The following is a 12886-nucleotide window of genomic DNA, read 5'->3' as shown; positions in this document are numbered from 1 at the left end:
ATCATTGCTGTTCTTGAAGAGCTTGTGTCTGAGTGCCTCTGTGATTCAGCTTGTGTCAGGTAAGCCACCTTGTCTTTGTTTTTGTGCAAAGCAAATGTAAGCTGAGGAGTTAGTTATCCACAGCCCTGTACAAAGAATTGTTGTCTTTTCTGTAGCCAAATCTGAACAGTCTGCCCTAATTTCTGTTGAAAAAGAAACATCTCTTGCCGACTACCACCCCCTCTTCTTTCCTGCAGTCTATTGAGAACCTGCCGACTGTTTTTGGAAGTAATCCCAAGGCCCATATTGCAGCAAAGACTGTGTTTCATTTGGCCCATCGCCACGGTGACATTCTGAGGGAGGGCTGGAAAAACATCATGGAGGCCATGCTTCAGCTTTTCCGAGCAGAACTGCTGCCCAAGGCCATGGTGGAGGTAATAATAGCCAGCTCGTGGGTAACTGAAGGCCCAGGGAGTGGGAAGCTGGCTTTTCATAGAAGCAGTTCAGAGAGGAGGAAATCTCTCTTGCAAAGGCCTGGGTTTGGTAAAGTGTGTGCTGAGCCTTCAAATCGTGTAATGTTCAAGTTACATGCAGGCTCCAGCTTGTTTCACAGTGTTTCATTTTTTCTCATTTTACCTTTTGTGGTATTTGAGGAATTCCGGTATTTGTTTTACTTGACCAAATTTTGAATGTTGTATGGAAGAGGGACGCACTGTAGGCATGAAGTATTCAAGTACAGCATTTGTGTTGCCAGATGGGGGAGACAAGTCATTGTACAGGTAGGGGTTGAAGAGCTGAGGTTAGTTGAGTGTGGTGAGTTGGCCGAGGATGGTGAGTGTGGTGTTACATCATCAAGTGAAACATTACAGGGGTAACAAAAACAGGCTACAAAGAAGTAGACGACTGAATGTATACATCTTCTGGTCTGTCTTCCAGGTCGAAGATTTTGTGGATCCCAATGGCAAAATCTATCTGCAACGTGAGGAGACACCATCTAACCGGTGAGTGGTGCAGGTAGCTCAGGCAGTCGTCTTTTTGTTTTCTCCCTCAATGCTGGAGGAATAATACTGCATGATTTTTTGTTTTGTTTTCTCACTGATGCTGGTGTCTTCCAATTTGCAGTGGTGAATCTACAGTGCTGAGTTTTGTTAGTTGGCTCACCCTTAGTGGGACGGAGCAATCTGGTATGAGAGGGCCATCAACGGAGACACAGGAGGCAAAACGAGCAGCTCTTGAATGCATAAAGGTAATGTACAGGCTATAAAAGAACGAGCTTTTGTTTGTGGTGACAATGCTGTGTGGATAACAGGCAACAGAAGCTTTAAATATGCATGCTTCTGGGCAGTATGGCAGGTTCCAGAGGACTTGGAAATTACAAGAAACTACAGAGGAGTGTAATTGTATTGCCAGCTGAAGGGTCTTATGTGCTGTGCTGTACAAACGTGCTAACATGAAAATAGGAACAGTTTCACACAAAGAACTGGGATCTGCCCTTGGCATCTTAATCTGATAATTAAGTACAAATGTATAAACTCTCAAATAACTAATCTTTTCCAAGACAGTCTGAAAGCATATATTGCCAACAAAATCTGAGTTGGGGGGTTGATCAATCTGTAGGCAGAGGCTTCTTTTTAAGAGGCAAAGAGTTATGTGTTAAAATATGTCTAGCACAGATCAGGTCTGTTAGGGGTAATTGCTGTTCAAGTAGTGAGCTAGCTGGCAGCAGTTTTCCTTCAGGTAATTGTGTTGAAGTCGCTCTCAATACCTATTGTGGGAGCAAGTTGTGGTTTTGGAGGATCTGTTTGTATGTCTTCCACATTGTCTAGACTTACCATCCTCTTTTCTATCTTTTGCAGCAATGTGATCCTGAGAAGTTGATCACAGAAAGCAAATTCCTCCAACTTGAATCCCTCCAGGAGCTGATGAAGGTGAGAAAGATACTGGGCAAAGGACTGAACTGGTGGTGGAGCAAGTATGCTGTGAGCGATCATGGATGTGTGCTGTATACTCACATAGCTCCTCTGTCCTCAGAGGATGTCTTGAGCCTATTTTGGATATGAAACCAGCCATTAGTTTGGTTTTTACGTGTAACTTCTGTGCAGGCAGACACAATTTCTTTAGCAGCAGAGGGAGACATTAAATTGTGGAATGCATTTTGAAAGCCTTTAGAAGATTACGGGAAGTGTTTGAAAGTATGTGTAGCTCTGTGTAGGAACTGAAACTGTAGACTGTGCTTCTTCACACCTTTTCTGGTGTGCCGTGTGCTTAATGAGAACATTGTAAAATGCCAGTTTAGAGACAAGAGTTGATCGGAAATACTTGACTGTGTGCCCTTAGGTAGAGTGAAACCTGGCTGTGGTGGGAGATGTAACAAGGCTGGGCTCATTAGCCTTTGGGCTGGACAAGCTCATCTCCCTGGGAGAGGATGGTAGCAACTGGTAGTAACTCCTCAGGTTGTTGTGGAGTTTGAGACCACTCCAGGGTGTGGAACAAATGTGCCAGCTGCTCACTGGAAGCCTTTTGATGTGTAGCAGAGAAACCACTTCCAATAGTAAATAGCACAGTGCAAGCCCTGCAGCGGTGCTGTGCAGGCTAGCAGTGTGTGCTCCCTGATTCTATGGCTCCTTAATGTGCAAGTGTCTTCTCCAGGCTGCCGTGATGGCAGTTCACTAGCTTCATCAATAGGATCCATGACACTACTGGGACTTGTACTAAAACAGAGGAAAGATTTATTTATCAAGGCTTTCTTCAGAGGTTCAGAGAATAGGTATTGAGTTTCAAAATAAAAATGACAAATAAGTAAAACCCAAAGAACGGTACTTAAAACAGCTTAAGTGGAACTTCTTGCTTGGATTGCACAAAGACCAGTATGTTGCTGGCCCACCTGGGGAAGTAGTGGCTGAGTTTTCATGTGCCATCTCAGAACATTTTGCTCTTACTCTTATTATGTCAGGAATTCTCCCTTTGTAGGCAAGTTGGTGGCTTGAGAGGAACACCTCCAGTATTTGTAGTCATTCCTGCATATGTCTACCTTTTCTGTGCTTCACATGGACTTAGCAAGAAGCTGCTGGCTTTCAGAATTCTTCCCCATCTGGGAGACTTTGTCAGAATTTAACATTCTTTAAATTCGTATTACATCTTGCATAATAAAATAGGATTTCCCATATACTTAGCTTGACCCCTGACCTCCAGTGCATTTTTGATGGGCTGTGCATGACCTCCCCAGATACTGGAGTGCTGTTTTGTCCAGACTTGAAGCATTCTGTTAGTCCTCACTGGTCCTCCTGTTTTGAGGAGCTGCGAGTCACAAATGTTTCTTGGTTTTTGTAGGCTCTCATCTCTGTGACTCCTGATGAGGAGACATATGACGAAGAGGATGCTGCCTTCTGCTTGGAGATGCTTCTGAGAATTGTGCTAGAGAATAGGTATGACCTTGAAATACATTCAGATTCACTGTAAATGTCCCTGCTTTACTGCAGCTGCTGCCTGAGTCTAGGGAATGAGTTCCTTATGTGCTTGATTTGCCAACTGAAGCAGCATGTGGCTGTAATTTCAGGGCTTAGCAATTCTATCCTAGCATATGCAAACGTAGGTACTATTCACCCATGAATTACTGCTTGATATCCTGAGATATGGAGAACATAAACTGAACTCTGGAGGGAGAATTCTCCCACCTGATTGCTTTGAGAGTAATGAAGTAAATAAGAAACTTCACAGCTTTGTTGTTTCTCTGTGCTTGTTCTTATATCTCTCTGCTGGAGCTTTTCATTAAAGTGATGAAGTAGCAGGTTGTGAGGAGTTCTGGAGGAAGAAATAGCTGGATCCTGCTTGCCTCATCTCCTTTCACCCTACCCTTTCCCTCTTCCTTGTTGTGGCTAGGGACCGTGTGACGTGTGTCTGGCAAACCGTCCGAGACCACCTCTATCATCTCTGTGTCCATGCGATGGAGTTCTGCTTCTTGGTGGAGAGGGCAGTGGTGGGGCTGCTGAGGCTGGCAATTCGGCTCCTTCGTCGGGAAGAAATCAGTGCACAGGTAAGGGATTTTTTGAAGGTCAGTTGCTGGGTTTTTTTGTGGCTACACCTGGCAAAACAGGAAACCAATCACTGTTGGATGGACACATATTTAGGCTGTCCATGCTGCAGGTAACAACAAACAGCACTTGCAAATAGCCCTAAATAAGTGAGGTGGACTTAGCTGGAGAAGGGAGTATAAGCAATAGGGTCTGTTGTTCTTTGTCTCCTTCTGTGGCTAGGTTCTCCTCTCATTACGTATCCTGCTCATGATGAAGCCAAATGTGTTGTGCAGAGTTAGCCATGAGGTTGCCTACGGCCTCCATGAACTGCTGAAGACCAATGCTGCCAACATTCACTCTGGGGATGACTGGTACACGCTCTTCACCCTCCTGGAGTGTATTGGGTCTGGGGTGAAGCCGCCTGCAGCCCTGCAGGTTACAGCAAGGGCAGATAACGACACAGGTAAGACAGGCCAGCTTTTGCTAGGAAATCTGATGCCTGCCTGCCAGATAAGCAGCTGCTTCCTCAAGCTTTTCAATTAGCAAAGGGGACTGCAAGAAAACAAAGCTGATATTAAACTACATTAGGAAGATTAAAGACCAGCACCTGCTGTTCACTCCTACCCCATGGTCTGTCCCTGTCTATACTCTGCCATCTCTTCATACTCTGAGCAGCAGTCCAGGTGCTAGTCCCTGGGGGAGCAGTGGGAGGAAAACTGATAGTGGTTGTAGCAGCCCTAGAAGGTCTTTGCTCTGCCCCAAGGAACGTTTGCTGGTGCTTGTGGTCTGGTGCCATGGCTAATACAGACTTAATCTCTCATCTGGGTGTGTAATGTAAACCCAGCTGTTGTTCCTGTTTTGTGGGACTGATTCCTTTCTGTCCCTTCTTTTAAGGATCTCGTAAACGGAATTGTTATTTAAACTTCTATTTCCAAATCCATTTGTGTTCATAGTGCCTGAGTCATGCCCGCAAGACCAACCCAATGTTTCCCTCTTCTCTCAACTGTGCTAGAAGCCTGTCTTTTCAGCAAACTGTTCCCGTTCCACTTCAGCCAGCTGGCAGTGTATTTGAGGCTGACAGCTTCAGACTTTTAAAGCAAACGTCAAAAAAAAGGACTTTCCTAGAAGACTTTGTTTTCCTCACTGCTTCTTCTAGAACTTCCTTGCTAAGTCCTGATGCATTATGCTAAACAGCTTGGGAAAAACTGATCTTACAAAATCCCTGTGGCCTTTGCCTTCTGGGGCTAATACTAGGTTGTTTTCTCCTAGCTCTTTTTTATTGCTTCTGTCTTTGCTGCTTGAGCAAACTACTTGACTGTGACACCTTGCAAATCAAAGCATTTACCTCCTGAAAGTGTTTGGTACGTTGTGTTCACAGCAAGTCTTTCTCTGTGCTGGTAGGTTTCTAGGTAATGTTGAACGATCAAGAACATATTTTTTTTTCTTAAAATAACATTTATGTCAATGCCTTAAATTTGGCCCTTGCAAGGATTTCTGCGCTGTGGACACGTGAAATTTAAAGTTATCCTGAAGTTCAGAGCAGGTATATCTGACAGGTGGAACATGCTTAAGTGGATTGTTGTCTGTGAGAAATACTTCACCCATATGAGTGTGGAGCTGTCTGACTGACCTCAGAGGCCCCATGTGAGTCATGTCATTCTTTGTTGCACTTTTGGAGTTGCTTTGGCTGAACCTAGCACCTCCAGTAATTCTTAAAACGTGTGGCACATCTGATTCTCCTCCCAGGCCCAAAGCATCAGACTCTGCCCTTTTAAATCCACGGTCAAGTTGACAAGCAACTTAGTGGAGGATGGGGAGTCCCCTTCCTCTGAAGGGGAAAGCCAGGTGTACCTGCAGGGAAGAAGCATTGCCCAAGATTTGTGTTTCCTGTTGTCTCCTGTGCATGTTCCTGTCACAGTTGTTCTTTCCCAGGAGAAGAGCCCTGGCCCAGATTCTTCCAGGGCCCACAGGTGGTTGTAGGCTGATGGTGATCTGGATTGCTTCTCCCTTACCCACAGCTGCTCTTCCAAGTTCATTCTCTTAAAACCCATACCTTTTGTCTTCAAGGTGCACAGTCGGACAGTGAGGTCTCCTCCTCCTATCATCCAAGTGACATGAGCCTGGATCGTGGCTACACTTCTGACTCAGAGGTGTACACAGACCATGGGAAGCCGGGGAAGATGCATCGCTCAGTGACAGATGTGGATATGATGAACAGTGGCTGGCTAGTGGTGAGTAACCAAGGGGCTTCTGGTGCCTCAAGAAGACTGATTTTGGCGTGGTTTTGAGAAGAGTGTGTGGTAGAGAGAGAAGGAGTAAGACAGTAGAAAATACAGATCCTAAGGGGAGTGGAGTGTAAAGGGAGGATGGGGAGGAGATGCAGCCACAGCAGAAAGCTAGCAGGCAAATGTGGATGAAAGGGAAAAGGGTGCTACAGAAATGACATTACCTGTTCATTTCAGAAGAAAGGCCCTTTTGGCAAGTGTGTAAGGTACTGCTTATTACACTAACCTTTCCTACTACCCTCTTGCTGTGCCCTGCAGGTGGGGAAAGATGACATTGACACCTCCAAACCCAGTGCTGGGCTCAACAGGCTGGGGCCGTCTCCTCTTGTCAACCAGTACAGCCTGACTGTGGGGCTGGATTTGGGCCCGCATGACACAAAGTCTCTCATGAAGTGCGTGGAGTCTCTGTCTTTCATCGTGCGAGATGCTGCCCATGTGACACCCGAGAACTTTGAGCTCTGTGTCAAAACCATCCGCATCTTTGTGGAGGCAAGCTTGAATGGGGGTAAGGTGGCCTTTGACTTGATTTGATTTGAGGTGGCCAGACAATGTGAAGGGAAGTGTGAAGTACTTTGAGGGAGTGAGTCCTCAGCCCCCAGAATATGTTCTGCTATGAGAAAAGTTTCCTGGCTCCTGCTGACAGCAGGGAGCGTATTCTTATCTGTCACTGGGGTATAGGGGAGACCTGCGGCTAATGTGAAGGTAGCAGTATCAGCAGGAGTCGTGACTTCCTGTTGTTGCAGAATGCTGTTCCTGAAGGGCACTGGGAACCTCTTAAAGTGGGTAGCTGTCATTTCACAGGACAGAACCCTCCACTGGGGATATCAAAAGGTGGCTGCTGCATGCACTGAATAGCAGAACCTTTTGTGATGGAGTGTTTATACGGTATGTTGCCACCTTTCACTTTTTAGGCTACAAGTCCCAGGAGAAGAGGGGAAAGAGCCACAGGCATGATAGTAAATCCAGTCGGTTAAAAAAAAAGCCAAAGGAGAGCTCCACACGACGATCACGGGTCTTGAGCCAGCACCAGGCCCACACACACAGTGATGAGGACGAGGATGAGAGCATCCCTGCCAGCTACCACACTGTGTCTTTACAGGTTAGTCAGGACGTAAGTATAGCAAGGATTTCCTCCTCTCCTTTCCCATACTCAGGGCCTTGTTAAGGAGTCACTGGGATCCTTCAGGAGGGGAAGGGAGGCTGCATCCTGGGTTAGTGGACACTGAATAGCAAAAGGTAGGTCTGGTGGCAGTGTGTAGTTCTGCAGTGAGAGGGGAAGACTGCAGTTTGGACAGGCAAAAGCAGAAGAGCAGTGGAAAGCCAGGAGGGTGGGTGCCTGGAACTGAGTCACCGTAGAAGGTACGATAAATGTGGATCAAGGGCATTTGGAGACGTGAGGTTTATGTGGGAGATAGTGTGGAGTCTGACAGGGCATGTGAGCTTGTGGAGAGAGGAGAGCCCACAAAAAGGAGATCCTCTTAGCATTGGTTCAGGGAAGAGTAGAGACCAGGTTTGATTGAAGAATTTAAGTACCGTGTGTTATTTAATGTGATGCTTGACTTGCAGCTCCTGGACCTCATGCACACCTTGCACACGCGAGCGGCTACCATCTACAGCTCCTGGGCAGAGGAGCAACGCCATCTAGAGACTGAAGGGAGGAAAATCGAAGCAGATTCCCGAACACTGTGGTCCAACTGCTGGTGTCCTTTGCTACAGGGTAAAGTCATCCCCTTGTGATGAGAGTGAGCAAATTGTGACTTCCAATATAAGGCAGCACTCAGGACATTTGAGGAGCCAGGAGTTAACTGCAGAAAGCAGGCAGAGGCTGTTTCTAGGGTCTGCTGTAATTGGATTAAGAACTTGGGTCAGATTCAGGAAAGTATCTTTAGCATGAGTTAGCTGCCAGCTTACTTCTAGACCTGACAGTAGATTCCAAGTCTGTGACCTGGAACAAGTATAATCCCTCCCCCTGCCCCAGAGTGTTTGGTCTTCATTAACCTTTTCACCTTAGGCTGGGGGAGTGGGAATGAGACACTTTCTCTGTGGGCTCTACACTGGATCCTTCTCTCGCAGGTATTGCCTGGCTGTGCTGTGATGCCCGACGTCAGGTACGGATGCAGGCACTCACTTACTTGCAGCGGGCCCTCCTGGTACATGACCTGCAGGCCTTGGATGCCCTGGAGTGGGAGTCCTGCTTCAACAAGGTAACCTCCTGGCTGGGTTGGGCATGCAGGCAGGACAGTGCTGTCATGAAGAGCAAAGCTCTGTAGGATTGGCAGAATGGTGTCCTACTTCATCACCATCTTGTTGAGCAGTCTGTTCACTGTAATAGACGAGTCTTTCCCTACTTTGCTCCTCTGAAAAGTTCCTCTTAGGCTTCTGATAGAGCCTCTTGGAAATCAGTCCACACACTTCATAGAATCACAGAATTATAGAATAGTTGGGGTTGGAAGGGATCCTAAAGATCATCTAATTGCACCCCTTCTGCCATGGACAGGGACACCTTCCACTAGATCGTGTTGCTCAAAGCCCTGTTCAACCTGACCGTGAACACCTCCAAGGATGGGGCATCCACAGCTTCTTTGGGCAACCTGTTCCAGTTCCTCACCATCTTCATAGTAAAGAATTTCTTCCTTATATCAAATCTCAATCTACCCTCTTTTAGTTTAAAGCCATTATTCGTCCTATCACTACAGTCCCTGATAAAGAGCCCCCCCCTCAGCCCCCTTTAGGCATTAGAAAGATGTTATAAGGTCTCCCTGGAGCCGTCTCTTCTCCAGGCTGAAGTTTCCATCTCTCACTGCTTCTCCCACGCTCTTTGTCTATAAACCAGTCCCAAAAGTCAGCTCCTTCTTTGAGGTTGCTTGTGAAAATCTCATCAGTCGTTTTTCAACTAAAAAATATCAATGTCTGTCCAACAGGTGCTGTTTCCTCTGCTAACCAAGCTCCTCGAGAACATCAGCCCGGCTGATGTTGGTGGGATGGAAGAGACTAGGATGAGAGCCTCAACGCTGCTCTCCAAGGTGAGCTCGCTTCTACTGTCTGAAAGCTCAGGGGAGACCATGTGCATCAAGAGGACCAAATTGTTTGCTTCTCAGCATCTCTGACCTGGATGGGTGGTGTTTTGCTAGTCTGACAGTCTTTAGTGCTGAGTTTCTCCAACACCTTCTCCTGTTGGGACTTGCCTTCTTTCCAGAACAGTCTCCATGATTCTGGAAAAGCTGTCAGGAAGGAGTTTGTGACTTTATGAACAATGAAGTATTTCAGCTCAACATTAGTTGAAGGCAGTCTGTTCCAGTGGTGGAATGATGCATGTCAAAAGTGTAAGCCAGAAGGGCTGGAAGAGGTGGTGATTTAGACTTGAGTAGTGGTCTCAGGCATCACAGTCAAGACCTACTCCTCTGCTTATGCAGCTCAGAAAGGACGCCCCTGGTATCCATGGGCTTGGCCTGTGCATGCTCCTGGCCTACAACAAGGAGAGGGAGTTCTGGATTTGCACAATAAGCTTGTCAAGCCCTGAGCAGCAGCCCTGATACTGCTTGTTGACAGTAGTTGTGTTCTTTTCTAGGTGTTCCTACAGCATCTTTCCCCGTTGCTCTCACTGACCACTTTTGCTGCCCTGTGGCTGACAATCCTGGACTTCATGGACAAATACATGCATGCTGGCTCCAGTGACTTACTGGTAAGGTGCTGAAAGTGATGCTGCAGTGCTTTGAGCAACCATTCATGGTCTTTAACCTTTTAAGGCTTTTTTAGCCTTTTAACCCTTCCAAAACCATTTTGTTCCATGGTGTTTCCCTTTGGCCTGTTTCCAGTGTGGCCCATCAGCTGTTTTGGGCCTTTGTTCATTGCTGTATGTCCCACCTCTGTGTCCTGACGAGTGTCTCTGATTACAGCTGGAGGCCATCCCAGAATCTCTGAAGAATATGCTGCTTGTAATGGATACGGCTGGGATATTCCACAGTGCTGACTCACGGACAGGATACTCGGATCTCTGGGAGATCACCTGGGAGAGGATTGACTGCTTCTTACCGAGGCTTCGAGATGAGCTCTTCAAACAGACAGTCATCCAAGGTACAAGGGGATGAGAGACGTTAAAAGACAGGTCTTGGGCCCAGCGCTTGCACCTTGTTGAGCCTAGCTGCCATGGTGTCTGGATGGTGCTGAGATGATAGGGGCAGAGCTTGGCATGAGGAGGGCAAACGGAGGGTAGGCAAAAGGAAGGAGCAGACTGGTGTGTGGTCTCACTCTGTGTTTGTTTTCCTAGATCCTGTCCCCAGCATGCCAATGGAGCAACACCCTCAGAAATCAATAGTGTCTGCCCTGCCCCCTTCTCCTGTGGGGGATGTGAGGTCAGCCACCCACGCAGGACCTTTGGAGAAGCCCTGTGAAATGGGTGCCACTGGTGAGTCCATGCATTTGTTTTTCCTTGCTTTGGCGTGATCTAGAGTAGCCAGTTGTCTTGTGCTGCTGATCCTGCTTCTAAATGGATTGATTGCAGCCTTCTTGCTGTGGTTACTGGGGGCAGAGGCTGGGGCAGAATGCCTGTGATTGGCACCTGCTTCTCAAGGGCCCCTTAATGAAGGCACGTGGATGGGGAAAGTCCGAAAAGGTCCTTGAGCTGACCCTTAGCCTGGCTTGGCTTTGTCAAGGCCTGTGTAAGGCTATATTTTTGTCTCTTCCTTTTTCCAGAGTCTGAGAGAGCCACTGCACCTGCATCACCCACCATCAGCACCTCTGCCTCTCCTTCTTTCACAGCATCAGCTCCAACCAAGGCAAGCCCCGTTGCAGACGTACCTCCTACAACAGCACAGCCACCACTCATCCTGCAGCCCCTTGCCTCCCCCCTGCAGGTTGGGGTGCCACCTATGACTCTGCCAATCATTCTCAATCCAGCCCTAATAGAAGCCACCTCTCCTGTTCCTCTCTTAGCTACTCCACGGCCCACTGACCCCATGACAACCTCTGAAGTCAATTAGCTTGAGGGTGTGCAAGAACTGTCCGCTGAGGAAGCTCTGGGTAGAGGATGCTGGCCAAACATTCTCTGGTAGCGAGCATGTTTGTTTTAGAAGATGATGCTAACCTGAGCAGAAGGGCAGCTGCTGCAGTCCCCGGAGCACATCACATTTGTTCCCTTCTTGTGGCAACTGCCCCAAAACCCCTGACTGCAGCCTTCTTGGTGTCCAGTTCCACTGACCAGTTCCTTCCTGCCTTCACAATCTCAGGGACCAGGCAACACCCCCACCCAGCAGCCTGGGACCAAGCTGCCACCACGTCATCTGGCGAAGAGTGAAAAATCCTTGATGTAACACCAGAGAGGGGCAGCACTATGAGACCGCCTCTCAGATGGTTCAGTCCAGTCCCTGGACAATTCCCCAGCTGTTCCCTACCTTTCCTGCCCGCGCTTCTGGTCGCACTGCTTTATTTGGGCTCTGGACATGCCTGGGCTCAGCAGGTTGAGAATTTTGCCTAGATGATTGCTTGCAGCGTAGTTCCCAGCTTGCGATGTAGGGCTTCTTGTCTGCTGTAGCCACATGCTTTCCTTCTGCAACGTGGATCACAGCAATCCCCTAACCAGGTAGGGAGCAGGGCAGCCTGGTAGGCACAGCACTGTCTTCCCCACCTCGTCCTGCAAACATAATCAGGCTTTCTGGATGGAGGGAGCAAATTCAGAGGGCCCTGCCTAGTTAAGCAGATGAGAGGGAAAGGCAGAGCCCTGTGAGCTGAGAGCAGAGCACTGTGGCCATTTCTCAAACAGCGTTTGGGGAACTACTCCCCTTGGGGTGCACAGCAGTGCTGTGTTTTCTACCACTTGCTGCATTGGCCTCTTAGTGTCCAGCCCCAGGGCTGTCCCCTCCTCTTCAGCTGGAGAAGGCGCTGGGATCTGTGGCACCTGCTGGTAGAGGAGCAGCTTTCTCTTGGAAGCTCCTGCCAAGATTGTACCCTTCTGCATCTTCTGGTCGTCGGGTGCCCGCCTCCTTCTCCACCTAGGGTGTTCCTGCAACTGAAGTCAACACACAGTCCCTGGTAGTCATTCCCGTGCTTCTGCCGTGCAGCAGGGGTGTCCTGCTCTTCCATTGCCTCGTGCCCAACGCAGAGCTGGCTGCCTGGCAAGCACTGCATCTCAGTTCTTCCTCCTCTAAATTGGTTGGCTAAATTCTCAGTAATACCAGCTTCAGAAATCCCACTGGTGACTGGGAGGGGCGTGGGCGCTGACTCCAACCCAGCGTGTGCTGTACTGAGAGGAACCTAAGGTTGGGGTGGCAGTACAGCCAGTGTACATATGGAGTAAATGGCTTACGAATCCAATGGACTTTTTACAGTGTAATAAATACATCCTGTAAATGAACGTTCCAGTGTTGCGCTCCTTTCCTGTTGTGGTTCTGTGGCCCAGAGCTCTGGGAAGAGTGGAGAGTTTAATTTTTACGGTGCTGTGCCCTTCTGCCCTGGCTCAATGCACCAACGCTTCCAGCAGCGAGCTCTGTCCATGGGACTTGCTCTGACCGCTGGGCGGCTCAGCCGGGAGGCTGCGGTGGAGGCTGGGGCCGCCCAGAGTGGGGCAGGAATGGTTCCACCAAGGTCAAGGCAGAGCTGTAACAACTAAGGCTG

General features: G+C 48.3%; 1 protein-coding gene across 3 annotated transcripts in view; it reads left to right on the top strand.

The window, feature by feature from the left end:
* Positions 1-12626, top strand: part of GBF1 (golgi brefeldin A resistant guanine nucleotide exchange factor 1) — a 103093-nt gene extending 90467 nt beyond the window's left edge. For 2 of the 3 annotated variants that reach the window (XM_035571923.1, XM_050711883.1), the window contains exons 24-40: positions 237-413; positions 916-980; positions 1102-1225; positions 1836-1907; positions 3310-3404; positions 3859-4012; positions 4233-4455; positions 6060-6223; positions 6536-6782; positions 7189-7388; positions 7844-7994; positions 8351-8481; positions 9199-9300; positions 9846-9959; positions 10174-10351; positions 10545-10682; positions 10970-12626. In XM_035571923.1, the coding sequence (XP_035427816.1) occupies positions 237-413; positions 916-980; positions 1102-1225; positions 1836-1907; positions 3310-3404; positions 3859-4012; positions 4233-4455; positions 6060-6223; positions 6536-6782; positions 7189-7388; positions 7844-7994; positions 8351-8481; positions 9199-9300; positions 9846-9959; positions 10174-10351; positions 10545-10682; positions 10970-11256 (2622 nt within the window). In that variant the 3' untranslated portion in view covers positions 11257-12626. The remainder of the gene's footprint in view (positions 1-236; positions 414-915; positions 981-1101; positions 1226-1835; positions 1908-3309; positions 3405-3858; positions 4013-4232; positions 4456-6059; positions 6224-6535; positions 6783-7188; positions 7389-7843; positions 7995-8350; positions 8482-9198; positions 9301-9845; positions 9960-10173; positions 10352-10544; positions 10683-10969) is intronic. The other variant, XM_035571995.2, reaches the window with a different exon arrangement.
* The last annotated feature ends 260 nt before the right edge of the window (positions 12627-12886 follow it).

This window comes from Cygnus atratus, chromosome 7 (genome assembly GCF_013377495.2).
Source record: "Cygnus atratus isolate AKBS03 ecotype Queensland, Australia chromosome 7, CAtr_DNAZoo_HiC_assembly, whole genome shotgun sequence".
NCBI classification, from domain to species: domain Eukaryota; kingdom Metazoa; phylum Chordata; class Aves; order Anseriformes; family Anatidae; genus Cygnus; species Cygnus atratus.
This window is presented reverse-complemented; position numbering and strand designations above follow the sequence as displayed.